Consider the following 11,844-nt stretch of genomic DNA (forward strand, 5'->3'; position numbering starts at 1 on the left):
AAACATAAGAATAGAATAGATGAGTATATCCCTTTATTGTCATTGTACATGCACAACGAAATTGTAGGTGCTCCACACCACAACTGCGCTGGAATAAAACAAAAAGAAAAGAAGAAGAAGCTAAAACTTTAACTAATGAAAATAATGAAATATTTAAATGCAGTGAAGTGTCAATAAAAATGAATGAAACTGGTTACATAGGAGCGTTTTGGGTGGTAAGGTTTCATTCAACAAAGCTGTGCACTTAAATAAACCCTCTAAAAGATTACTGTCTCTTTAAGAAACGAAACAGTAAAAGATTGGCCTTACCCAACATATATATATATTTTATTGATTGATTCTTAAATAAAATCGGGTTAATGTAACTATAAATGCAATATGTTTTTAATGCTAGTAGTAAATGACAAAAAAAAATCCCTTTAAAAAATATTAACGCCTAGTTGGCTGAAAAAAAATGTACTTCCGGGACACGTCAACCGAATGTTTGCGCCTGCGCATTCAGCGGCGGAGAGGTCCTCTACTGTGGTGACTGGAAATATTTTCATACACCATGGAGACTTTATACAGTATACCTTTTGCTGTGCTTGAATGTCCAAACATAAAACTGAAGAAACCGTCATGGCTGCACATGCCGTCGGCCATGACTGTCTATGCGATCGTTATTGTGTCCTACTTTCTCATCACTGGAGGTAAATGCTAAGCTAACGTAAAAGCCTGAAGGCTAGCCAGATAATTCTGTGTTGCATTTGATGTTATCAGTGTAGTATTTAATGCCAATACTCAGTTACGTGCTTTTGTTGCGTTGTTAGATTTGCGGGGTTTTGTTGCGCTTGTAAACCAGCGTGTAATATATCACAAAACAATATAAGAGAATAGAGGGCTAACAAACTAGCCTACCTTAAACTAACTGAATATCTGTAGTTTACTTTGTCTTTATCTTCCTGTAGTTGTTGTTGATCACTGATCTTATGGTGATTATCACCTCTCTGTTCAGTCAGCGCTCTCACTGCTCAGACTTTACCTTAAACTTAATTAATTATGAATTAAACCTTTTTTTCCCCTCCATTCACTGCACAGGTATCATCTACGACGTCATCGTAGAGCCACCGAGTGTGGGTTCAATGACTGATGAGCATGGACACCAGAGACCGGTTGCCTTCTTGGCCTACAGGTGCGTGTAAGATTTTTGGAATTAAAACACAGTCTAAAGATTTGAAGCTGAATCCTATTGATGTGTTTTCCAGAGTAAACGGTCAGTACATTATGGAAGGACTAGCATCCAGCTTCCTGTTCACAATGGGAGGCCTGGGCTTTATAATCCTGGACCGCTCCAATGCACCCAACATTCCCAAACTCAACCGCTTCCTGCTGCTTTTCATTGGATTTGTCAGCGTGCTCCTCAGCTTCTTCATGGCCCGAGTGTTCATGCGCATGAAGCTGCCGTAAGTCGAAGCTCGAATCTATCGAATCCAGACCCACGTGTCAAATACTTGATATCCAATCTGAGCTTACAAAGCTGTCTAAAGGGGAGACTGAGTCGTTGATTGTACTTCTTTGTAGCTGTTGTCTAATTTGTGCTAATTTGTCTTTTCAGGGGATATCTCATGGGCTAGACTTACAATAAGCAAATTCAAATGAAGAGGATATTAATTATGTGGAAAACTTACATGCAGTTCTGTTTAATTGTGGATACAGCCAACCCTTCATCGACAACCATTAAGGACTGAAAGCACTGACCTTGCTCAAGAAATTAGACCAAACTACACTGACACACTGGTTTTGTCTTTGTTTTGTAACGTCCTTTCCCACTTTCTCTTAACCTCCTATGAAGCTGTTGGAACAGAAGGTCTTTAGCAGCTTAAATTCAACACTCTGCCACCTGAACATGTCGTGCAGGCACAGCATCATTAATGATTTTGCCATGTTGATAAAGCCAACATGTTCTGAGGAGTAGGAGAAATGAACCTAGAGAAGGAAGAAGGGAGAGGAAGCTGCCAAACATTGATGGGACAAAATCACCAATTTCTAATTAGGACTTGCACTGTGTGAACCACTTACATGGGTGCCTGAGTGATATTACAGATGTACGTTTTTCTATAGAAAACTATGAACCTTGAAAGCCTTGAACCTGTCACAGTTGCATTTTTGTACAAGATGGTGAAATAAACTGTCCTTTTCACACCTTCTCATGGTTGTTATGTGCTGTTGAAGTAGGTTTAATAGGACAAAGCATTGTTTAAAATCACATTCATCCAGATTCTGAATTTCTTTGATTTGATTTCTACTTAATGTAAATGATTAAATAGAGAATTAATGCTCAGAATTTTTGAGAAGATTGTTAAACTCAAGTTTACATCAGCAGCCAAACAATGTGGCGTCTTTGCATATGCAGTGTTCAGGAGATATGACGCATTTCATTTTCCCTCCAGAAGATGGCATCAAAGGATCATCAGGTAATGGTGTTTCCTGGACTTAGGTTTGTGTATATTTAGAAGGGACAAAGCATATTAATTAACATGAGTGCTTAAATTTGTCATCTAAATTTTCCAGATTTAGCCATACATGTTAATTTTCATCTGCAGTCAATGGAGTAGGACAGAGGTAGTAACAAGACAGTCATACAAGAAACATCTGAGCATTTGCACATTCCTGTATTTATAGCAAACAAATACAAACATTTTTGTCTGGTTTGGAATTATGCCTTTAAAAGCCGATGTGCCGCATGGTTCTGCAGACATATTTTTAGATATTTTGGCCCTGTACTGCTATGGTAATGAGCTTTCTCCAGGAGGAAGGAACAGATTGATCATCCCTACTTGTAAATAATGATCATTCTGGTCTACAGCTGTCTCACATTGAGAAAAACGGGGCAAGGCTTTAGTAAAGATGACTTAAGCCACCAATAGCAGTGCTTTGCTTAAAATGTAAGTGACTATGGAGAGGAAAGTAGGCTTACCAGCCGCATTAAAATTGCACTGAAATGAAGATGTGCCAAAGTAGCACTCCTCCGTCCTTTTCTTAACAAATGTTGCAGTGGATCATTTTCCTTTTATTTACAAGCTGGTATATTAGATAACAGCTTTCTCTGTAATCATCTCATCCTTGTCACATTATGGAAGAAGTCCTGGGACTTAGACAACTCCTGAGCCTGAGAGTAAATCTATTACCTTTTATGAACAACAACATGTATTTTCCATCTTCACAACAGTGAACTTTCTATACCAGAGGTTACTTTCACCTTTAAGGAAGATGAGGATATTGGTAATTGCAGACTTTTTAGCAGGGACATTGTTTTTTTGAGGCTCAGTAAAATAAAGATACTTTGCAGACATATACACAGTACATCAGCGTTTTTACTTTCATGTTTTCTGTATCTGAGTGAGGGCTGCTCACACACTGGCCTGGGTTAGAAATCCCTTTTTATAGCAACCAAGTACTACATACAGTATTTTATTCATTTACAGTTCAGTTGCTTCTCTGTAAAAACATGTAATGGCCTTTGCAAGGCCGTATTTTTAATGCTAAAGGCACACAAAGATACTGATGCATATTTTCAGATCTACATGTTTAGATTGATCCATTTATGATTCCCTGATATCGTGAATAAGGCTCTTGTACCCTGCTAACTCACATAATAAGGTACATTTTTATGCAGCTAGCTAAAAACATGCTACACATGCTATTACGCAAATATTAAAAAAATACCTGAGAAGTCAATCTAATTGATATGCAGTATATTATCAATATAAAAACATTTATCATCAAATTACGGCCCTTTAACTCTAGAGATGTGCCACCTGTGTCGGTTCTTGTGTTTGTTCACAGGCGGCTTTATGTCCTGAGGCGTTTGCTTTGTTTGGTTTGTTGAGGAGACCCTTGACGGCTTCCTTTGCTGTGTAGCACGCCACTGTGCCCGTTTTCATCAGTCAGCAGCTTCACAGAAAAATTGTAAAGAAATAAAGTCAAAATGAAAACCGGTGACAGCAAAATCATGAACACTTTCATTAAAAAAAACTTTTTGATAATCAGCAAAGTCAAACTTACTTTCCTTTTATTGCTTTCATTTTCTACACTCAGTGTGTTGTTCAGCTTCAGGTCCAATGCTTCCTCCAGTTCTGGAAACAAACATAATAAAACACACTGTATGATTAAGAGTTTGCTTACACACCTTGACCCTTCTAGTAGTACACAAGCCACAAAGTGGGGAAAAAGGAAATACCTGTGAGAATGACATCAATTTTCTCCACGACCAGCTCAGCATCTTCTGTAGTGAAGCACATTGGGGGCTTGAACTTGAGCACGTTGCGATGAGGTCCGTCAGCACTGAGAAGAATGTGCTGTTCCTTTAGCCTGGGAGAAGTTATCAACCTTTTAGCACTCTGTTGCTGTTGACTGCACATATTCTCACTTAAAGCAGTAGAATAGAAATCAAGTGAAAACAAAAGTGAACTGTTTATTCATACATCTTCTTAACCACTTCTCCAGCTTAGGGTTGTTTGAGGGGGATCACCAGACAGACAGAGAACCACACACAACTTATTGAGCATGTCTCTGGACTACGGAAAGAAGCCAAACCAGCTGGAGTGAAACCAAACAAGGCACAGGGAAAAGATGCACAGTCCACACAGAAACGCTGCAGCTAAGCATCAGATTTGAACCCAGAACCTTTTTGCTGTGAGGCAGCAGTGCTAACCGCTCCACTCCACTGCCCAAAGATGAATCAGTGAGTGAAAGCAACAACAAAAAGTTGCAAACAGAACACAAACCTGGCTGACAAACTTCCAACTCACACCGCTGACACACCTCCAATACTGTACACTTTATAGGTCTCTAAAACGGGAACTTGTGAAAGCCAAGTTTGCGTGTTAATGAGGCCTTACACGCTTGTGTCTCATTAATAAACGCAGCTTTCAAGCTGACAGGAAGAACAAAATAGTCCTCGTGGAGCTCAGTGCCGTTTGTGTGAACTCAGATTGTTACAGTGGTTTATCATGCAGTGCTTTCACACATGGGTGCATTGTGTAAAGGATTATTCATTAAGAGAGCCAGAGGAGGAGGAGGAGGTGATAATAAACTGTTACTGTCACTTATACATGTAAGCAATGCAGGTTTTATTATCACTCTTTATTTTTAATTCTTACTTAGGTTCATAAGTCTTGTTTTGTTGTGTGATATACTGTATGATTGGACTGCAGAAGCATAACCACTGAAAACCATCCTCAGTACAGAATAATATAAGCAGTCTGTTTGATTATATAATATGGTATTGCTGATTACTCACATACTTTAATCTGAGTAATCCCGTCTGGACTACTGTAATTCACTTTATGTGGGGGTCAGTCAGTGGTTGGTCTTACGTCTGCAGCTGCACGACTGTTAACAGGAACTGGTAAAAGAGAGAATATGACCTCTGTGCTGCCCTCACTGCACTGGCTGCCTGTGTCTTTCACAGTTCATTTTTTGTGAAACCATTTGTTTTTAAATGGTTTCACGATCTTGCCCCGCCTTACCTCTCTGAGCTTCTTCATCCCTACACACCCTGTTGGTCTCTTAGGTCAGCTGACCAGCTGCTCCTGGCAGCACTGAGACCAAGGACAGCGGTCCCCAACCTTTTTTGCACCACAGACCGGTTTATGTCTGACAATATTTTCACCGACCAGCCTTTAAGATGTCGTGGATACAAAACAAAATAAAACCAGTGCCAGTACCAAAAAAAAGAAGATTTGCTCATAACACACGGGAAAAGACCCAGGGAAACAAAGTTCATGATAAAAACGATAAAGAAAATAACAATAACACCACTGAAAACCATAAATTTCACACCAGTGCCTCAACTCTCACAGCCCGGTACTGGTGCATGTCTCCAGGGTTGAGAGACCCCTTAACTTAAACACCACTTAAAACCCATTTTTATTCTTTGGCTTTAGGTAAAACTTAGTTTCTCTTGTAATTAAATTAATTATTAACAAACTAATGAATTGTTTTACTTTTTTTTATTTGGCTTTTATTTATATCTTATTTTATTATTTAGTTCCAATGTACAGCACTTTGTGTCAGCTGTGGTTGTTTTAAAGTGCTATATAAATAAAGATTATGATCATGATGATGAGTTTCCACATTTAAACTTACCTATATATGACTTCCTGTGCCTCTGCTGTGGCAGGAGTGAGCTTCAGCCTGTCCCTGACGAGCTCCACGCCTACAAAGAGACCACGACCCCTGCAGGATGTGACACCATCAGGGTTTGTAAGGTATTAATTTTGCATGTATTGTTTTTATTTCTAAATAATTTTCAGAGCAACACTTCCCTGTGAAGTCACTAGGTTGCACGTTTAGCCAGGATTTATAGGAACACAGCATAGTGTGGTGTTAAAGACTGCTAAAGGATTAGTTCTAAAGTACGCGGACAGCTTATCTGATGTTGCACTGTGTCACATGCTGTGTAAGCGCACCTGATATCTCCAATCAGCAGGTGCTTCTCTTTCTGCTTCTCCAGCAGACTGGTGAGGTATTGCCCCACACGCAGTGCGTTGCCCTGCAGATCCTCTTTCTCAATCACGTCTAGGACGGCCAGACCGATGGCACACGACACTGGATTACCACCAAACTGAGGCCACAGATAAGCAACACACAGAGGAAAGATGACACCGAGATCAAGTTCACATTTCCCATCAATCTGAAGATCTGCTACACCCTACTCTCCATAAAGGTTTCATACAGTATGTTAAACACATACCTGTCTAGATAGCACATGAGCAGTGATTTATTTATTTTTTAATGTATGTCTGGTAACAAAAGAGAAACTCATTTTCTGATGAAAATACATCCTAGTTTTGTTTTTTTTTCATGGGAAATAATTACAAATCAAGACTCAATGAGAAAAACAGGCTGGCTTGAATGCAGCATATTTCCACAACATGGGAAAAACAGATGTGTGGATGTGCTTGGAAGCTCTGGACAAAAACACAGAAGATGAGGACAGGTCAGCAGCAATTCTGGTGAACTTGGGAGGGAAAGCAAATGTCATGTAATGCAATCTTTTTGTGCTTTTATGTTAAAACATGTATGCAACTTTTTAAATAGCTTTCATTTATTATCACTTGCACAGCTGTTCATGATCCTACATAAGGCTCTTACTGTATTGAAGTACTCCATCCCAGATGACATGAAGGCCTCTGCCACCTCTTTGGTCGTGACCACACATGACATGGGGTGGCCGTTGCCAATGGGTTTTCCCATCGTGACAATGTCGGGCACAAAGTCCTCTCCCTGAAGCTGGAAGGCCCAGAAGTGGGAGCCTACTCTCCCAAAGCCCACTTGGACTTCATCTGCGATAAAAACGCCCCCCGCTTCACGGACATGCCTGTAGAGGGGCAGAGTAATCAGCGTGGGCAGGGGTAGACTCAGGTTGTCAGGAGTGTGATTTCTTGGGTACATACTGCGCCACTTGCTGGAAGTAACCCACAGGGGGAATGACCTGCCCACCACAGCTCTGCAGTGACTCAGCTATAAAAGCAGCAATCTGCACAAGAGAACAAACATATCCAGATAAAGCCAGACGGATAAACAGAAAACAAGTGGAGGTATCCTGTCATCTTTGACCCTGAGCTCTTCCCTTTACAGTTGGCTGTTCAAAACAAGAGAGAGGAGGTAGTTACAGGTCCATGTGGACAAAAATGAACAACTCTTAACAGTCTGCTGAGAATCATTCTTAGTCATCTGCTGTGTCCTTGCTTAGTGTCATGGTCCTGCAATCACACTATAGCATTTGAATACTGGCTCTATAACAATGCACAGCTTTCACGCTTTTCCTGGGATTGCTAGCTTCTTCTCATCTTCTCATTAACTGTACCTTGCCTCCTTTCTTGTAAGCTTTGTTTATTATATCTTTGACTTCATCTGCATACGCGGTGGCAGGATCAGGGTGGTCTGCTCTGTGTTTCCCTCTGTACACATCTGGACTGGAAGCCTGCAGGAGACAAGAAATGGTTAAATATTACAAAGGTATTCACAAATCCAACTGGATTCTTAATGGGTTTTTAAGTAAACCTAACATGTGGCTGAATTACGTATTATATTAAAAAAAGTTTAGATAAAAGTGGATAAGCAGCTCTTTATGTGAGTGAAGGAATACTGTCTATATCTATATATGAATTTATTTTATTTTTCTGTGTTGCATTTTAAACATTGCCTCTGTCAGCTGCACATAGAGATCAGTGTTATTCAGATCGCTGGAGAACTCATTTCCTACTAAACCAAGCGATTTGTTCCTTTCCTTCTTTTTCATCTGGAGTTTTAGCTGAAATATGAGGGAAACCCCATTCCACAATTCCCAGAATGCACCACAGCAGCACACAGTACAGCCCTTAAATTCATTGTGGTACTTTAGGTGTAATTTATCCCTAAAGTTCTCATTAAATGATGAAAAAGACATAATTTTGTATTATTTACTATGTTTAATGTATTTATTTTTTTTAACCGAAAATCTTGAAACAAATTCTAGTTTCAGAAACTGTAAATTATTTCACGATTTTAGGTCACAGTGCACTGGATGTCTTGTTGTAAAAGTAAAAAAAAAACATTTTTGAGCTTTAATTTTCCAAACAGAAACTCCAAAAGACCCTCAAAAAAGGAAAAGACCACAATAATCTAACAGTCTGGAGATAAAATTACCTCTTTGTGGGGATTTTAATCTTTCTCCTGAGTACCATTGTAGGATTTTTGGTTAATAATCTCCTTTTTTTTGCCATTCTTCTCACTGTCTGTGTTCCTCAACATATGCCTCTGACAGCAAGCTGCTCTCTTTCAGAGCCACTTACATTACAGCCTGTTGAATCTGCAGAAAAAGACCCCTTTCATTCTATTTCTCTGTCTCATTCTGTGTCTCTTTTATCTACACATATGCACACGCATGCATGGTGCACACTCAGCAGGCTGCCAAAGCCCAGCGGAGCAAGTTGAGTTATGGTGTTTTAATAGTGTGCACGCAGGCAGCCGGGGAGAGAAAAAACACTCACCACATGGACAAATTGATTCTGCTCAGTATCTGACAGCTGGTGGAACTTATATGGACTGATGTCAATGAGCGATGAGACGTGGCCATGGTACGCACTGCAAACAAAGAAAACTGTGGGCCAAAGCAGTAAATTCTATTAAAACACTGACACATGAAGACCCAGCTCCTTTCGCCACACGGCGCTACAAACCACTAACTAGTAAGACTTTTACCAGCTCATTATCACTGTTGTTTTCATTCGCCAGGTTTTTTTCTGTAGAATGACTGGTTGACGGCAGCACTTACTTTTCCAAAGTGATGATATCTCTGTGGCCTGTGTATTGCCGTGCTAGTCGGAGAGCCAGGTCGTTGGCTTCGGAGCTGAAGTTCAAACAGGCAAGGGTTACTTTGAGTTACTCAGTCACCACAAAATACACAGGTGAAACCGCTGATATCACTTGAACGTCAGAGGGAGTTTGCTGTTTCAGTTCCCACCGTGAGGCCATGCAAGGCTAATTGTAAAAACTTAGTGGGGCTTCTTTACCTCTCTATGAAATCACATGAAGACATTTTTACTAATTCAAGGGTCTTTGCCCCACTTGTCTGTTATTTTAAAGGCTTGGTGCCTCTGGTTTTATTAAACTTTTTGTTGCTAATGCACAACCAAGTCCTGCAGTGGTACTTCTGAGTAAAAAAAAATCATAAAATATGTATGTGGGGTAATCAGGTTAGTTTTTAACTGTTGCAAATCTGCAACGCCTGCCTTGAGAGGGTTAAAGAGCTCTCCACTCCTTACTAAGGAAGACAAACCATTAATTCAGAAATGTCTTCAGTGGACACAGGTGTACTTTTGTACTACTGCACACACCTTAATAAGGCCTGTGTTATGCCAGATTTATATCAGGTAAGCTTTCTCGAAGCATTTATATCCCCATCGTAGTGATAAATACTGTCTGAGGGTATATGGATTACTATCTACAATGTTATTGCCCCGGAGCAGATAATTCTTCTCCTGAACTGGGCAAAGGGTGTAAATAGGGCACCCGGAACCTTTTTATTTTCTCGACTTTCAGTCAGCTGTTATGCAGACTAACAATAGTCTGCTTAATGTAGCGTACACATCAGAAATCTAGACAAACAGCAGGTTATGAAACCGTGCAATCTGATCCTCAGCATTTGGGGTATTCCTCCACTCATACAGGCGTCTATATTCCTTGAATGCTGACAGGACTGTATGATTGCACTGCAGTCTTTTTTACAGGGTTTTGAGCTTCTCTGTAATTTGAGGACACAGCAGGACTTTTATGGTTAATGTTCACACCAGGCATAATCATCAAAGTAAATTTAGGTCTCCCATCATCTGCCTCCTCAATCCTCCACACAGTGATCCACACCCAAGTAAAAAAACACACCTGGCTTATCTTCCATCATGCTGCCTTTTGTTGTTTAGTGAAAACATGTAAACGTACCCGGAGTTGACAAAGTAGCAAACAGCCAGCTTGTCAGGCAGCGTGGCCTGCAGCCTCTGGGCATACAGGACAAGGTTGTCGTGCAGGAAGCGCGAGTTAGTGTTGAGTAGTTCCATTTGCTGAGCTCCTGCCTTCACCACATCAGGATGACAGTGGCCCACTGAGAAAAGGAAGATTGAATTAGAGTTCCTGGTTATAGGTCTATATGTAATAATAAACTTCTTGTTTTGCTGTTGTGGTGTGACACCATCACAGGGATAAAAAGTGGTACTTCAGCGCTGGCTGCTTTCTTTCAGTGTACTTTGTGTATATACACCAGTGCATGTGTGTTTACCATGAGCCACATTGTTGATGCAGTCCAGGTAGCGCTGTCCTTTCTCATCATACATATACTGGCCTTTGGCTCGCACAATCTTGATTGGGTCATGGCTGAAAAAAATCTTACAAGATGGCCTGCAGCAGAGAAAAAACAGAATATTGACATGTGTAGAAAGCGTGCTGGGGCAGCTGTAGGTTTTCATGTTGTGATAAAAAGATTATGAGTCATGGACACAACAGTGAAATTCCTAAGAGACACACAAAGGAACTACTACTCATTCCAGTTATTGTATATTGTATTATATTAATGTATGTAATATACATATTAAAAGTCAAATAGTAGGATACATTTAAACACCCACAAATATATACAATAGCTAAAATGTCACAGATATTCTCGAAATTAAACTTTTAAATTGTTTTTCTAGTATCTGACACTTTTTGACCACTGCCACATTAATTTGGAATCCTGCTTTTGTAAAATGAGAGCAATTATCTCACCCAATATATTTTTTCCTCAGGTCTATAGTCTCCTTTTTCTCAAATCTCTCAGCGGACATCTTGATGTAGTCCAGCTGGACGAAGCTCGACGAACATCTGCTCGAGCCGACAGAGCCCCGCTTTATACACGCGCGCGCGCAAGTGCACTACTGTACCGCAGCTGGCGCGGCGCTCGCGCTGCAGAGCTGTATGGAAACTGAAAGTGGTCAAAAATGCTCAAACTTCGCAAGCTAGCCTACACTTTCACGGGTAAAAGTTTCAAGCATTAAACACACACAATCTGTAAACAACATACCGTTTTGAAAGCCGCCGCTGAGCTCAGGCTGAACCGTTTCTGCAAAGACCAGGATGAAAACAACACACCTGTTTTTACTTCTTTTGAATTGAGAAATAATACCTTCAAATACATGGATAAAAAAATACTCATGGACAATTCTGAACGTGCATACATAAAATAATATAGACAAACTAATTTTTTTAAAAGGTCCTATTTGAATAATGCAAATCCTGTCACTAGAGGTAAGGTGTCAGTTTCAGTATGAGAATGAGTCAAATGTTTAA

At 40.1% G+C, this 11,844-nt stretch overlaps 2 protein-coding genes across 2 annotated transcripts; one reads left to right on the plus strand and one right to left on the minus strand.

Moving 5' to 3' along the window:
* The first annotated feature begins 468 nt into the window (after positions 1–468).
* On the plus strand, positions 469–2,184 carry ostc (oligosaccharyltransferase complex subunit). The gene is made up of 4 exons (XM_005752084.1): positions 469–689; positions 1,078–1,171; positions 1,245–1,442; positions 1,595–2,184. The coding sequence occupies exons 1-4, from the start codon at positions 551–553 to the stop codon at positions 1,611–1,613; spliced, it is 450 nt and encodes a 149-aa protein (XP_005752141.1). The 5' UTR covers positions 469–550; the 3' UTR covers positions 1,614–2,184.
* Positions 2,185–2,220: 36 nt separating this feature from the next.
* On the minus strand, positions 2,221–11,389 carry etnppl (ethanolamine-phosphate phospho-lyase). Its single transcript, XM_005752086.1, has 13 exons — positions 11,284–11,389; positions 10,799–10,917; positions 10,465–10,624; positions 9,302–9,376; positions 9,018–9,111; positions 7,853–7,969; positions 7,440–7,522; positions 7,138–7,363; positions 6,453–6,607; positions 6,130–6,219; positions 4,220–4,350; positions 4,045–4,115; positions 2,221–3,933 (listed from the first exon to the last, which is right to left on the minus strand). Exons 1-13 carry the CDS (start codon positions 11,340–11,342, stop codon positions 3,832–3,834), a joined length of 1,482 nt encoding a protein of 493 aa, XP_005752143.1. The 5' UTR covers positions 11,343–11,389; the 3' UTR covers positions 2,221–3,831.
* Positions 11,390–11,844: the final 455 nt, after the last annotated feature.

Source organism: Pundamilia nyererei, unplaced genomic scaffold (assembly GCF_000239375.1).
Source record: "Pundamilia nyererei isolate P.nyererei 1_Seehausen unplaced genomic scaffold, PunNye1.0 scaffold00344, whole genome shotgun sequence".
Taxonomy (NCBI): Eukaryota; Metazoa; Chordata; class Actinopteri; order Cichliformes; family Cichlidae; genus Pundamilia; species Pundamilia nyererei.

What these genes read in the sequence shown, in the direction of transcription:
- ostc (XM_005752084.1), top strand. Translation starts at nt 551, where the DNA reads ATGGAGACTTTATACAGTATACCTTTTGCTGTGCTTGAATGTCCAAAC. An exon ending in CTACTTTCTCATCACTGGAG is followed by an intron (nt 690 to 1,077) that starts GTAAATGCTAAG and finishes TTCACTGCACAG; the next exon opens with GTATCATCTACGACGTCATC. An exon ending in GTTGCCTTCTTGGCCTACAG is followed by an intron (nt 1,172 to 1,244) that starts GTGCGTGTAAGA and finishes TGTGTTTTCCAG; the next exon opens with AGTAAACGGTCAGTACATTA.
- etnppl (XM_005752086.1), bottom strand. Translation starts at nt 11,342, where the DNA reads ATGTCCGCTGAGAGATTTGAGAAAAAGGAGACTATAGACCTGAGGAAA. An exon ending in TACTTCCAGCAAGTGGCGCA is followed by an intron (nt 7,364 to 7,439) that starts GTATGTACCCAA and finishes GCCCCTCTACAG; the next exon opens with GCATGTCCGTGAAGCGGGGG. An exon ending in AATTGATGTCATTCTCACAG is followed by an intron (nt 4,116 to 4,219) that starts GTATTTCCTTTT and finishes GTTTGTTTCCAG; the next exon opens with AACTGGAGGAAGCATTGGAC.